Source organism: Muntiacus reevesi, chromosome 2 (genome assembly GCF_963930625.1).
Source record: "Muntiacus reevesi chromosome 2, mMunRee1.1, whole genome shotgun sequence".
NCBI classification, from domain to species: Eukaryota; Metazoa; Chordata; class Mammalia; order Artiodactyla; family Cervidae; genus Muntiacus; species Muntiacus reevesi.
In genome coordinates this window covers 211,979,628-211,994,848 of record NC_089250.1, presented here as the reverse complement: position 1 = coordinate 211,994,848, position 15,221 = coordinate 211,979,628, and the positions used below count along the sequence as shown (strand labels likewise).

Genomic DNA, 15,221 nt, shown 5'->3' with positions numbered 1-15,221 from the left:
AGTTTCAACTTCAACATCAGTCCTTCCAGTGAACACCCAGGACTCATCTCCTTTAGGATGGACTGGTTGGATCTTGCAGTCCAAGGGACTCTCAAGAGTCTTCTCTAACACCACAGTTCAAAAGCATTAGTCCTTTAAAATCTTTATCAAATCTTTAAGAAAGCACTCAGCTTTCTTTGTAGTCCAACTCTCACGTTCATACATGACTACTGGAAAAATCATAGCCTTGACTAGATGGACCTTTGTGGACAAAGTATTGTCTCTGCTTTTTAATATGCTGTCTAGGTTGGTCATAACTTTCCTTCCAAGGAGTAAGCGTCTTTTAATTTCATGGCTATAATCACCATCTGTAGTGATTTTGGAGCCCCCCAAAATAAAGTCAACCACTGTTTTCCCATCTATTTCCCATGAAGTGATGGACTGGATGCCATGATCTTAGATTTCTGAATGTTGAGCTTTAAGCCAACTTTTTCACTCTTCTCTTTCACTTGCAGTATGGTTCCTTTTAAATAAAGACCAAAACATGCAATCTTTAGTTCTACAGCCATATCTAACTCTTTGCAACCTCATGGACTACAGCCCATCAGGCTATTCTGTCCATGGGATTCTCCAGGCAGTAATACTAGAGTGGATTGCCATTTCCTTCTCCAAAACATGCAGAATCAGTATTATATTGTTTAAAGATACATTCATAGGGATTTTAAAAACAAACCAAACAAGGACATGGTACTTATTCTTCTGAATTGTTTGTCTTTACATGGAAAGTAGAAAGGAAGGCAGATCGAATCAGGGCAGGATATACAGGAGATTTCAAAGTGTTGAGGATGTTTCTTAAGTTCTTCCTTAAGTTTGGGTGGTGGATAATATGGGTCGTCATATTCTTGACCCACTCATATCTATTTTATACTCTTGTGTGTATAACACTTACTGTTTCTAAAGATCATAGGCTTTGCCATCAGACCAGAGTTTAGATCCCTGCTTCTCCATCTGTTAGCAGTTACTGTGGTCAAGACATTTGACCTTTCTGAGCCCTGGCTTCCCATCTATAGGACAGAAGTAGTAACTGCCTCGTATGATTGCCCTGGAAGCAAAGTTAAATAAGGGACAGATTGTCTGGTTGGAAGACATCATCCCCATTTGAAGATGTTTTTGAAGTACCTCCCAAGCAGCAAATTCAATCAATGCTACTTTGGGTGGGGTCAGGGTCTGAGCAGCTACAACTGAGTGGCCTTGTGGGGGTCAGTGGAGATGACCTTTTGGAAGGAGGTAGGTTCTGAGTGAGCATAGAGGTGGGAGGAGCGTGGGGTTGCAGAGCTCACGCGGTAGAGAGAATTCCAGACAAGCCCCCTCCCTGGCTTGCAGAAGTGTTATGTGGCGGGGCCCTCGTACCTTCTGTCATGTGAGGTTTACCGGTCTGCCACGGGAGGATACAGAGGAAGTGTGAGGGTGGTCTCAGCGTTTGTGATGCTATTCACAGGATCTCCTGCCCAGAGGCCTGGACATCAAACAGGAGGAACTGGGGGACCTGGTGGACAAGGAGATGGCTGCCACTTCCGCTGCCATTGAAGCCGCTACGGCCAGAATAGAGGTATGGGAGTGTCTGTGAGATTGTCTAAAGTGATGCTTTGCAACTGTTACCCGTCTTCAGCATTGCCTGTTGGGTGTATCTCAGTCATTCTCTGCAGAGCCCCCATGTGCCTGCGTGCATGCATGCTAGGTCACCTCTGTGTGTCTGACTCTTTATGACCCCATGGACTATAGCCCACCAGGCTCCTCTGTCCATGGGATTCTCCAGGCAAGAACACTGGAGTGGGTAGCCATTCCCTTCTCCAGGGGATTTTCCTGACCTAGGGATCAAACCCAGGTCTCCTGCATTGCAGGCAGATTCTGAGCCACCAGGAAAGCCCCCTTCTCTGCAAAGTCCTCTAGAAAACAAACCAAGACCCAAACCCCCTAGGGTCTCTGAGAAACAGAAAGTTCTAGCCAAGGGAAGATGAGCAGTTTCTGTAAGGATCACATACTTTGGTGTCAGGCCATCCAACCTCAAGTTCCAGACTGATCACTTGCTAGTTGTATGGTTTCCAGTAAGTTAGTTAACCTTGCTGAGATTCAGATTCCATCTCTGTATGATGGTGATGACACTAGTTCCTCCCTCAAAGGGAGGAAGCAGGGGTCCCCAACCTCCAGGCCACAGTCAGGTACCTCCTATCAGATCAGCAGTGGCATTAGATTAGAAATAAAGTGCACAGTGAATGTAATGCCCTTGAATCATCCTGAAACCACCACCACCACCGCCCCCTCCCCACGGCTGGTCCATGGGAAAATTACCTTCCACAAAATCGGTCCCTGGTGCCCAAAAGGTTGGGGACCGCTGTTGTAAACAGTTCGGTGTGATAATGCACAGGTGGCTCAGTGGCAGGTGCTCAGTAGATCAGCAGTAGCTGTTGTCTCCGGGAAAAACTGAGCAGGCACCTTGGACAGGTCCTCTGGTGAAAGACTCAGGCTGTCCGCCTTGGTAGGAGGACCTGCCTCAAGGACTCGATGCAGCTGCCCCTGTTGGCATGGTGCCACACTTCTCAGAATTCTGTGCCCATCAGCACAGTCCCAGGCTGTTAAGACACTCCCAGGCCATAGGTCGCGCCAGCTGCCTCCCACTGAGTAGTTTAGAGCTCTGAGTTGTTTTCCTGACCCTCACAAGGACGTGGGTGGGCACTGCTGGGTTTCTCGGCATCTGCGGGATGTTGGACCCAAGATGTAACAGGACGCCAGTGGGTACTCAGTCTCTGTGATGTATTCAGAAACCCTGCTTCTTTTTGAATAGGAGATGCTCAGCAAATCCCGAGCTGGAGACACAGGAGTCAAATTGGAGGTGAACGAAAGGTCAGTTTGAGCGGCGTGGTTGCACCTGGGTGATGAGGATCCATCTTGTCCTGCCTTGGCTCATACCGATTAGAGTAGAACATTAAAGCTGCCATGGGGAACGGCCAAGTCTATGGAGTTGTCCGTATCGGTATGATTATTTTTTGGCCGTACCACACCCCTTGGCATGTGGGATCCTAGTTCCTGGACCAGGGATCAAACCTGTGTCCCCAGCATTGAAAGTGCGGAGTCTCAACCACTGGACCACCAGGGAAGCCCCAGTATCAGTATTATTAGTAATACCACGATACAGCTGTTGTATTGCAGGGGAAAGGAACCCCAGGAGTCACCACTGTTCTGTTCCTTATGGAGACGATCCCCATGCCAGTGTCCTCTCTCACCCACCTTTCCTTCAGGGCTTCACCTCCAGAATATTCTCTGCCTTCTTTCCCCGCCTCCAGGTTTGCCTCTGTTTAGGCAGGAAAGCGAGAACAGGCTTTGGCATTGTCATGGATCTCTGCTTTGCACCCTTGACTTTGTTGTTGTTGTTCTTGCTCTTTTGCAGAATCCTTGGTTCCTGTACCAGCCTAATGCAGGCCATTCAGATCCTGGTCGTGGCCTCGAAGGAGCTGCAGAGAGAGATAGTGGAGAGTGGCCGGGTAGGCGTGGGTGAGGGCCCTGGGCAGGGCAGACGTTGGTTACACTGGTCACTGAATCCCAGCTCGCTGAGAGGCTGAGTCTACTCCCTACACCCTCAGCTAGGTCTCGGTGTGTGCTGTCCAGCCATGTGTGTCCAGCTGAGGGTACAGCTGCCACTCCATGGATGTCAGCAGATGCCATGGAAGGAAGCTGGGCACAGCCAGGTCCCCTGAGGGCAGTGAGCCAGAGCCTCCGGCGGCAGGCTCATTCACTCCAGCCGATGTCACTGGAACCTGCTGGGGAAAAACAGTGTGCACGTCTGAGCCCCCAGAGGAGGAAGTGAGGACTTTAGAAACTGGGCAAGTCAGAAGCACCAGCCTGGTGCCAACTTTCCACTGTAGGCTCTGCCGTGCCTCTCTCTCTTCTTTTTTTTTTTTGGCTGTGCAGCATGGCAAATGGGATTTAGTTCCCTGACCAGAGATCGAACCTGCAGCCCCCTGCAGTGGAAGCTCGGAGTCCTAATCACTGGACCCCACCAGGGAGGTCCCTGCCCTGTCTTGCTAGCAGCAGTTTACTGGGTGATTCAGACAGACTCTCCCTCCGTCACTTGTTGACAGCGTCACTTCAAGTTTCTCATTCCTTTGCTGGCATCATCACTCTCTCTTTTCCTTTCTCATATCCCTGTGGGCAGCTGCTGCTCAGGAGACAGTGGTCCAGGGAGTGGGTTATGAGCCTGAAAACAGTCGTATAAGGAACAAAGCCACATCTGGTTTGGTAGTGCTTTTTATCAGTCTGAGAGGTGATTTTGTGTATGTGCGTGCTCAGCTGTGTTTGACTCTTTATGGCCCCATGGACTGTGTAGCCTGCCAGGCTCCTCTGTCCATGGGATTTTCCAGGCAAGAATACTGGAGTGGGTTGCCATTTCCTACTCAAGGGGGTCTTCCCAACCCAGGGATCAAACCCAGGTCTCCTGTGTCTCCTGGTTTGGCAGGCAGATTCTTTACCACTAGCACCATAGTTTTCTGCCCCTAAAAGAGAACAAGGACTGATCTAGGAGTACCGGTAGATTCTCGGGCTGTTGGGTATTCCAACAGGAATTCCAAGTTGGAATTTTTTTTTCTTTCAGTTTTATTCAGATATAATTGATGTATGATGCTGTGTACAGAGTAATTGTTTGACTTACACACATGAAGTGATTATCACAGGAAGTTTAGTGAACAGCCATCATCTCTTATAGATGCAGAATGAGAGAAACTGAGAAAAGCTTTTTTTTCCTTGTGATGAGAATTGTTAGGATCTGTTCTTGAAAGTAAAGTGAAAGTGTTAGTCGCTCAGTCACATGTGACTCTTTGCCACCCCATGGACTGTAGCATGCCATGCTCCTCTGTCCACTGGATTCTCCAGGCATGAATACAGGAATGGGTTGCCAGTATTCAGGGGGTCTTCTCCAGCGGATCGTCCCAGTCCCGGGATCAAACCCAGGTCTCCTGTATTGCAGGCAGATTCTTTACCATCTGAGCCACTAGGGAAGCTCTGATTTACTCTTAGTAGCTTTCATACATAATACATAGCTATATGTTCACTATATTTATCATGTTGTACATTACGTCCCTAGTACCTTTGACTGCCTTCCTCGAATTCCCACTCCTCTGATCCCTCATAAATAATTTTGTTTATAATATCTATTCACTTGGCTGCACTGGGTCTTAGTTGCGGCATATGGGATCTAGTTCTCCAACTGGGGAGCGAACCTGGGCTCCTTGCATTGGGAGCGTGGAATCTTAGCCACCGGACCACCAGGGAAGCCCCAGAAATTTTTTTTTAATCACTGACTGTGTACTCACTGCCCTCTTCCGGCAAATCACGAATAGCAACTAGACTCCCCTAAAATAAGTTATTTGTATGTGAATAGTACTTTTTTTTTTTAATGTGGACCACTTACGAAGTCTTTATTGAATTTGTTACAGTATTGCTTCCGATTTAAGTTTTGGTTTTCTGGCCACAAGGCATGTGGGGTCTTAGCTTCCAGAGCAGGGTTTGAACCTGCATGCCGTTTGGAAGGCAAAGTCTTAACCATTGGACCAAGAGGGAAGTCCCAGTATATATTTTCTTATGTATACAAGATAGAGATATTGGGATGTAATGGAAATGCTATCAACTTTGGAGTCAGAAAAGCCTAGGATTTGTTTCCATTTATTTTCTGTGTATCCTAAGTGAAAGTATTTTTGCCTCTCTGAAGCTTCGCTTTCTCATCTGTAAAATGGGAATAAGAATGTTCACCCCCTCAGAGTTACTGTGAAGACTGCATGGGATAATACATATAAAAAGTACCTGGCAGGTAGAGGGCACACAATAAAAGATCACTGTTATTATTTTTCTCTTCCCCAGGGTACAGCATCCCCTAAAGAGTTTTATGCCAAGAATTCTCGATGGACGGAAGGACTAATCTCAGCCGCCAAAGCTGTGGGCTGGGGAGCCACTGTCCTGGTGTAAGTATCTGTCTGATCCAGGGCTCCTCACCTTCACCCCCATTCCAGTGATCCACCCCAGGGACCAACTCAGGGGAAAAATCTGGCCCCTAGAAATGGATTGCTGAAAGTTTAGAAAGGAGTCTGGGTCTCCTGGGGCATCACAGGAGTGGGGCAGGCAGGCTGGGTTCCCGGTCTGCCAAGGTGATGGAAGTAGTCTCAGTGAGAACAGAGGGGTTACAGCTGTCAGTTTCATAACCCATCTGGTCTCCTGACTCTCAAGAGACGCAGCTGATATGGTGGTACAAGGCCGAGGGAAATTCGAGGAGCTCATGGTGTGTTCACGTGAAATTGCTGCTAGCACCGCCCAGCTTGTAGCCGCCTCCAAGGTAGGATCTGTGATGGGCTCCCCACGAGGGAGAGGGGTCCCCAGCGTCCGGATCGAATTCCTGATGATCTGAGGTGGAGCTGATGTAACAATAATAAAGTGCACAGTAAACATGATGTGCTTGAAACATCCCTGAAACTACCACCCCACCAACCCCCACCCTGGTCCATGGAAAAATTGTCTACCATGAAACCGGTCCCTGGTGCGAAAAAGGTTGGAAACAGCTGCCCCAGGACACTGTAAGGTCTGGGTAGGTTAGAAACCCAAATTGTGACACTGGCCCCAAGAACAGACGGTTTATCCAGCATCCAGGTAGGTTGAGTCTCAAATTAAAATTCTGCCTCCAGGGGTCTCCTAAAAGCCTTCGTTCAGCAGGGAGCCCCTCTACCTCGCTGTCCACATGCACTCCTCTTGGTTTCCTCACTTTTATTGCAAATGGCCTTTAAGGGTCCAGCCATGCCTACCCTGAGCAACCATGCATTCAAGGAGCGCTCAAATAAGGACAATGCTGGCCCAGTTAGCTGGTTCCCTGGCTTGGCTCTGAGGTTCCACAACCAATGTCTGCCTGTCTTCAAAAGGCTCTAGGTTTGAACCATTGCCCCAACTAATCCCAACACAAAGCTTGTCACCAACATCCTTCCATGGGTTGTATAGTTCCCCAGGGAGTGTTCTTTTACTCTCCATGTTTATTGTCCCAAATTGGTTTTCACAACTGGAATGCTTTATCAAAATAGAGGGGAGAGAGAAGGTGGGATGATTTGAGAGAGTACCACTGAAACACATACATTGCTACATGTAGATAGCCAGTAGGAATTTGCTACATGACACAGGGAACCCAAAGCCAGTGCTCTGTGACAACCTAGAGAGGTGGGATGGGGGGAGAGATAGGAGGGGGGTTTAAGAGAGGGGGGAGGGAGGTTTTAAGGTGTACAGCCATGTGTATACGTATGGCTGATTCATGTTGATGTATGGCAGAAAGCATCGCAATATTGTAATTATCCTTCAATTAAACATAAATTTTTCAAAAACTGGTTAAGTTAGAGTTCAAGGCCACCAGACAAATAAGCCAGAAATGATTTTTAGTACTAGAGAGTGATGCCAGTGGTTGCCCCCATAGGGAGTGATTTTTCAGAAGTTCATGGGTGGCTACGGCAGAGTGCATATATTTGTCAAGAGCCATCAGTTGACTGTTGTGTGACCCTAAGTCTGCTTGGTCCTGGCAGGTGAAAGCTGATAAGAACAGCCCAAACCTGGCCCAGCTGCTGCAGGCCTCTCGGGCTGTAAACCAGGCCACCGCCGAGGTTGTGGCCTCAACCATTTCCGGCAAATCACAGATCGAGGACACAGGTAGGCTCTCAGAAGCCGAGCTTTTCTTCTCCATCATGTGTGGGTGGATACATTCTTCTCCAGCATCCCAATTTCCCACAGGCCGGCTTCCAAATTCTCTCTCGTTTTTCTTTTTCGTCTTTGTACATTCCAACTTATTTTCTTGTAAGTTGAGACACCCCATGGGCATGCTATTTATAGCACTATATGGACAGGCGTTAGCTAGTTTTTCCATTGAGTCATTCCTCTGAATTCAGAGAAATGACCACCCCCCCCCCCCACCCGCCCCAGGCATGATTGTCTGTTAGGGGAGGGGAGGTGCGGCTCTGATCCTGGTTACCCTGTCTTCCTTCTTTCCTTACATCCATGCATCTGTTGGTAAATGACAAACCAAGCATTTCAGCAGAACATTGGCATCGGCCACTTCTCAAGTAAGTGTCAGCCGGAGTATCATTCAGCAAGACCCTCCTTTTTCCATTCTTGCAGACAGCATGGACTTCTCAAGCATTACACTGACCCAGATCAAACGGCAGGAGATGGATTCCCAGGTAGGAACTCCGTCAGTAAGTTGAATCAGACTGTCGCCTGTGACACTGACCCCAAATATTATTTCCATGGGGAGAAGTCAGAGAGAGACTCGTGGGAGAAATGAATACAGCTATACATATCACCCCAAGAATGAACATAAATGATGCTGGAAGAAAACAGTGGAGGTGGAGATAGGTGATTAGGAAAGATCAGAATTTTAGGCGTGTAGCATTGACATATACACACTTGTTGTTTAGTTGCTAAGCTGTGTCCGACTCTTTGCGACTCCATGGACTGTAGCCCACCAGGCTCCTCTGTCCATGGGTTTCTCCAGGCAGGAATACTGGAGTGGATTGCCATTTCCTTCTCTGGGGAGCTTCCCAACCCAGGGATTGAACCCGTATCTCCTGCGTTGGCAGGCGAGTTCCTTACTGCTGAGCCCCCGGGGAAGCCCATATATATACACTACCATGTGTGAATTTAAGAGCTAGTGGGAAGCTGTTGAGCATAGGGATGTGATGGTATACAGGGCTCTGTGATGACCTAGCGGAGTAGGATTGGGGGAAGGGAGGAGGTCCAAGCAGAGGGGGAGACATATTATTATATATACACACACACACACATGTATATACATATAGCTGATTCACTTCATTGTACAGCAGAAACGAATAAACATTGTAAAACAATTATACTCCAATTAAAAAAAAATTTCCTAAAGTTAATGAGAGGGAATAACCAAGAACCAACCCTTCCTTTAGTGAGATTATACCTTTTCCTGCACAGTAATAACCCTAAGTTATACCAGTACCTCAAAGAGACCAGAACTGTTGTATTTGGTTTCTTCCTGGACTTATAGGGAACTGGGATTGAAAAACGAGTTGTAACTGGATTAGAATATATCATACAGATAGACTTAACATTAGAGTTGTCCTTTTTTTTTTCTTCCCCATTTCTTTCTGTTGTTATATATTGAGGTAGAGTTGATGGACAACGTTATGTTAGTTTCAGGTGTATACATAGTGATTTGATGTTTGCATGTTACCATGAAATGATCAACATAAGTCTAGTAACCATTTGTCTCCATACAAGTTATTACAATAATATTGACCATATTCTCTATGCTCTATATTGCATCCCTATGACTTATTTTATGACTGGAGGTTTGTACCTCTTAATACCGTCACTTATTTCTGCCCCCCTTCATTCTTGCAACTACTGTTCTCTGTATCTGTGAGTCTCTTTTCATGTTGTTTTGTTTTTTAGATTCCTCATACAGGAGAGATTATACAGTGTTTTTCTTTCTCTAGCTGACTTATATCACTTATAAGACCTTCTAGATCCATCCGTTTGTTGCAAATGGCAAGATTTTTTTTTTAATAGCCAAGGGTTGCTCAGCAGTAAAGAATCTGCCTGCAATGCAGGAGACCTGGAGTCGTAGGTTCAATCCCTCGTCTGGGAAGATCCCCTGGAGGGGGAAATGGCAACCCACTCCAGTAATTGTGCCCGGAAAATTCCACAGACAGAGGAGTGTGGCAGGCTACAGCTCATGGGGTCGCAAAGAGTCGGACATGACTGAGCAACTTTCACACACATTCAGTATGTTTTTAGTTAGTGATTTATCAGAGGAATATGAGATAAGCTCTTCTCTCATTTAAGCATTGGTCATAAAGCATCATTCATTTTCCACGAAGGATCCCAGTGAGAAAGACTGTGGGTTAGATGGATGAACCAGAGGGTGGAGAAATCAGAGCAGAGACAAGAGTGGAATTGAGGACTGGTTGAGCTATGGAAACAGCAGGCATAACAGAGAAGAAGTCCCAGACCACAGAGGAAAGGGATTAATCGATGTGAGACCATTCTCAGATCCCTGCTCAAAGAAAAGACCAACTTTCCCCACAGGTTAGGGTGCTGGAGCTGGAAAATGAACTGCAGAAGGAGCGTCAGAAACTGGGAGAGCTTCGGAAAAAGCACTATGAGCTGGCTGGGGTTGCCGAGGGCTGGGAGGAAGGTGAGCCTGGCGGGGGACCGCACAGCCCGTGGGGGTGGGGGAGGCTGTGATGAGGGTCTTTCCCCTTCAGGAAAGCTGAACCAGGAACTTCTCCCTCCTCCCTGCACTCTCAGAGCCTCCCTGTCTCTAGTGTTGAGTGGCCTGAGAGCCCCAAACTGGGGTAGACTGTGGTGGACAGAAAGCTTTTGTAGTCACCTTTTAAAACCTAAACGTTGACTGGTGGCCACTCAGTCACCACTATTTCCTTTCAGACTTAGTTAACCTGGTTTTCTCCCCCAGGAGTTTTGTTTTGGGCCAGCATGCAATTGAGTAGTGAATGGATGAATAGTGATTGGTGAAGACCCAGCAGACAGGGTTAGTGAGTTCCAAGCTTCCGGCTGCCTAGAACCAATGAGAGAAATCGAAAGGGGTCAGGAGCTAGAAACAGGGTAGAGTGGAAGAAGGCTTGGTCCACCAGCCCGGGAACTCCTGGTTACCCAGAATCTGGGCAGACTGCTTTTCTATACGGCCAAAGAGGCCAACTTGATCGCAACCAAGATGGTGATTCTTGTTGGGCTCGCCGACTCTGGGAACCCACCAAAGATGCCTCCCTGGACACGTGACCTGGGAGATGCAGTTACAATCACATGTGTTTGAGCCCAACTTGGCACCCGTGGTGGTTGTTTAGATGAATGCACGCGTGTATAAAACACTGAAATGGAAATAACTTGTCTTTTAGGAACCGAAGCACCACCATCTACACTGCAAGAAGCGAAAACCGAAAAAGAATAGTCACACCGATGCCCCACATGTCAGAGTGTAAATCCTTGCTGCCCATCGATGCGTGTGTGTGTGTGTGTGTGTGCGCGCGCGTGCACTCTGCCCCCAGTCATGGGTCAGACCCTGGGGGTCCACCCCAGGCCCACCTTGGCCTTCCAAAGATTCCTTCCACAGGGACACCCTCTGTGTTCCAGCCCATGATCTGGGTTCTGTCACAGCCCCTCCCCCAGAGGAGGAGGGACTAGGGCCACCCCAACAGAGGGGACCTCCTTCCTGGAAAGTCCTGCTTTACCCCCAAACATCTGATGTCCTTGTTGGTGGGAGGTGGGGGCGCTGCTGAGCTGGAGAGGAAAGATCTTACGCCTTTTCTCTTCTGTCTTCCTTTCAGTCTTTTCCGTTTCATCATTTGCACAAACTTGTGAGCACCGGAGGGCTGATGGATTCCAAACCGGGACCCGACCCTGAGTCTGCGCAGAGTCGGAAGCAGAGCAGAAGTGTCCTGGCAGAGAATGCCAAGGCTGTGTCCCTTCTTTTGGCAGTTCCATGGATTCCCACTGCTTCTTATGGTGGTTGGCTGGGTTGTATTTTTTTCTTTTTTCTCCCCAAGTTCTACTCACATAGCCAACTCTCCCAGGGGACCACTCCTGAAGCCCTGGGCTATCGCAGGCCCCCTAACCACAGCAGCTCACAGCGACGGTGCTGACCAGGCTTCGCCGTGGTGCTCCCCGCCAGCCCCCGAGCCGAGTGTCCTGCTGAACGAGTGTGGGTCCACCAAGGCCACTCCCCGGGGTCAAGCGGAAGGAGAGCGAGTGCCTTGCCTTCTAAAGCTGGAGCCCAGCCGAAAGCCTCTGCCCACCTTCACAAGGGAAGGGGATGACAGAGAGAGGGAGAGGAAGGATGCATACAGCCCAGGTCTTCAGGAGTCCCACCCATCTTAGAAACTCCCCGTGACTGGGCTGAAAAACCTTTACCCCATGCTTGAACCCAGCCAGTGAGAGTTGCCACACTTCCTGCCCCCTGCCCCCAAAGGAATGTCCCATGGTCCCTCGAGTTGGCACCTCCCTTCAGACACAGGCAGGGCCCTAAGGGGGAACATGTGAGGGGTTTCCAGTCCCTTTCTGCCTTGGCATCCTCTTGAATCTCAAGGAGATAGTTCCATGTTCTACCTAATCAATAGACCCAGAAGATCAGGCCACCTTGCTCCCAACAGGAAAGAACCCTGGGCTTGGTTTGGTACCTTGAATATTTATGACTAACCTCCATTAGCAGCAGCAGCAGCAACCACAACCTACAAAGAAAATGCTGGCAGCAGCTGAGATTTCAGGTGTGAGTATGGCAAGGCGTGCATCGCTGCCCTGGGACTTCTCTCTTCAAGAGGCAGAAACAAGGTCAAGATCTGGTCTGTTAACAGTTTGAATCTCGAAGCAAGAAAGTTCTCAGAGAATCTGGGTCAGAGAAAACGAGAAGGCGGGCGGGGGGGACCCCTGGCTCCGACTCCTTCCAACCACACGTCCCGGGCCCTCACTGCCTTGCGGACAGAATGAAGGAGGAGGATGAATTAGAAGAAGGAGGGCGCGTGAACGGTGTCCTGGAGATGGGCAGCCTGCCAGCACTTCTTCACCTCCAGATGGACCCCGGTGTTTAAGTGACCTTCCCATCTTGGACAGACGATGTCTTCCTTCATTTATCTGTAGCAGCTCATAGATAGTAGCCAACAAGCACGTCCCAGGACCTGTCCCCAAGGACCGTAGCTAAGTGCAGCTACGTGACAGGTTGTGAGACCCCCGTTTGATCACTGTGAATCCACTCTCCTTCCTACCTGCCCACCGCCAACTCCCTCTCTGCATTTTCTCAGTCGGGCACCCGAAGAGCTGCCTCCCATTAGCTCAGATTATGAGACTCAGGTGTGTGCTCTCCAAACTGGGCTAAAGAGGCAGCAGCTGTAGAAACTGACCGGTCTTACATTGACTGCTGCTTGTGCTCGGCTATGGATATTTTTCCATCCAAGGCTCAAATGGAATGATATGTATGTAGCATCCTTGGCCCCGCTGTACCAGTTAAGCCGATTGGTGTGTTCTCAGTGTGGGTCAGCATTTCCAAAGGTGGCTGGTCCTTGCTTTTAGCATCCCAGCCATTCAGATGATTGTGCTCCAAATTACCAAGGAGGAGAAAATCTAGTGTATTGAGCCAAGTTAGGCTTCTCTAAATGACCCTCCCTCTAAAAAGAAGCCACAGTAATTTTTAAAACTTGCACGAGTGTTTCCAGAGTAATAAAACAATTATGGAAGTACTTAAACAGGAACACAGGCTAGTTCTGTCTCCCATGAAGAAATATATGTCAGAATTGGTATAATTACTTTCATGATCACTTGAGTTAGAAGCTAGCCTGTTCTCCAGCTGAAATCAGAATGTCGTACCTTGGCTGTTCTAAAAATGAGCGTGTTATTCTGGTTGTGAAACACCTTGATTAAACCATTAATCACATCCTAGGGCTAAAAATGGACCTCACAGCCTTTTAGTCACTGAGTATCATTCGTGACTGGAGTCTCATGGGTCAGTGAAAGTGGGTCACAGCAAGGGAGGACAACAACAAGGAAATGGCTTAGCACTAATGAAATAGAGCCGTGTCCATTACCTTAATTGTATAACACAGTGTCTCATCTCTAGAGTTAGGGTATGAGTGTACCTGATAAGGAAAAGAAAAAATCAAAAGACCTGCTTTTGTGGGGTTAAACTCCTGAGCATGGAGTTTAGATTGTTTGCTAATTCTGCTGCCCACGGGATCCCTAACCCAGTGGCTGGAAGAACCACTGCCCAGAGCATCCTTTCTTGGAAGTGTCTGAGCTGCCAAGGCGGACAACAGGCTTTACACCAGGTACCGTGGGGGTCACAAGCACGTGTCATTCAGTCTGGTTGATTTGTTTCTGCCTCTTGCTAAGGAGCTGGTTCTGAGCTCACACCTGGCTGGTGCCTGCTTCTTGGCCAGCTCCTTAGTGTAGAGGGGTCTCCTGGCTCCACTTACCTTGGTCTTTAATGAGTGGTGAAGTTCTTGCTACCTTCTGCCACCTTTCCACGTCTCTGGAAATCCTTCCCGCCGATGAAAGCCTTTGGTCCTGGCATTGGCCTTCCACCTAGACCGGCTTTGCCTCTCTCTGCCACCCTCGGTCCTCCAGAGACCACACTGCCTGTCGCAAAGAAAACCACCACCTCGGGCCTGCCAGCCACCAACTCAGCAAACCGGGCCAGCTGTCTGCTGCTCACGTCTCCCAGGTCCAGACCAAACACGGGGTCAACAACCCAGAGTGGTGACTCAATCTCCTACCCCAGGAGCCAAAGCAACATGAAACAATTGGTCAAACATCGTTGGGTCCGATTCTGAGAGTAGGTGATTTCTAGACATGTCTTTCAGGTGACCCTCAACTACCTCAGGTTTGAAGGCCCTAAATTAAGCTGATTACTACTCATGGGGACAGTCCGAGGAGGGTTCGGAGAAATCTTGGTGATAACGCACTTGTCTCAAACTTACAACAAACTCTGTCACGTTTAGGTTTGCAGGGGTGGGGTTGGGTTTGTTTTTTTCTTCTGTTTTTAACCTTTTCCCCTAATTTTCCATTAGACTAGTTCCTACCAATGAATTTCATTTTTCACTGAGTGCCTACCTTCCCAGGGCAGGTAGCCACTGGCTTTGTTTCCTTCCAGCAGTACTTTTATTATGGGTATTAAGACTTTTCTTTGTATAATACATTGCATCTGTGTTTTCAATTTTTCAATAAATACTTCAACGTGGCAGTGGAGAGTATTGATGATAACTGACCAACCAAACTGGTTTTGAGATCTGGAATTCCAATGAAAAGCCTCCATTCATATCCCAAGGTTCACTGAAGCGTGCAACTATCACATTTCCTTTGCTACTTTATTTATTTATTGGCTGTGCTGGGTCTTTATTGCTGCCCGTGGGCTTTCTCCAGTTACAGCAAGCAGGGGCTTTTCTCTAATTGCAGTGCGCAGGCTTCTCAATGCAATGGCTTCTGATTGCAGAGCACAGGCTCTAGAGTACATGGGCTTTAGTAGTTACGGCACACTGGCTTTGTTGCCCCATAGTATGTGGAATCTTCCCAGACCAAGGATCAAACCTGTGTCCCCTGCATTGACAGGCAGATTCTTAACCATTGGATCACCAGGGAAGTCTTCCTTTGCTACTTTAGAGAAAAGAAACATTAATTCACACCCTGTAGAACTTTTCCAT

At 48.1% G+C, this 15,221-nt stretch overlaps 1 protein-coding gene across 2 annotated transcripts in view; it reads left to right on the top strand.

Annotated features, from left to right (window-relative positions):
• HIP1 (huntingtin interacting protein 1) overlaps positions 1-14,764 on the top strand; it is a 135,011-nt gene extending 120,247 nt beyond the window's left edge. For both annotated transcript variants that reach the window (XM_065924845.1, XM_065924844.1), the window contains exons 23-32: positions 1,478-1,588; positions 2,822-2,880; positions 3,425-3,518; positions 5,887-5,987; positions 6,250-6,355; positions 7,578-7,701; positions 8,167-8,228; positions 10,108-10,216; positions 10,935-11,014; positions 11,364-14,764. In XM_065924845.1, the coding sequence (XP_065780917.1) occupies positions 1,478-1,588; positions 2,822-2,880; positions 3,425-3,518; positions 5,887-5,987; positions 6,250-6,355; positions 7,578-7,701; positions 8,167-8,228; positions 10,108-10,216; positions 10,935-10,987 (819 nt within the window). In that variant the 3' untranslated portion in view covers positions 10,988-11,014; positions 11,364-14,764. The remainder of the gene's footprint in view (positions 1-1,477; positions 1,589-2,821; positions 2,881-3,424; positions 3,519-5,886; positions 5,988-6,249; positions 6,356-7,577; positions 7,702-8,166; positions 8,229-10,107; positions 10,217-10,934; positions 11,015-11,363) is intronic.
• The last annotated feature ends 457 nt before the right edge of the window (positions 14,765-15,221 follow it).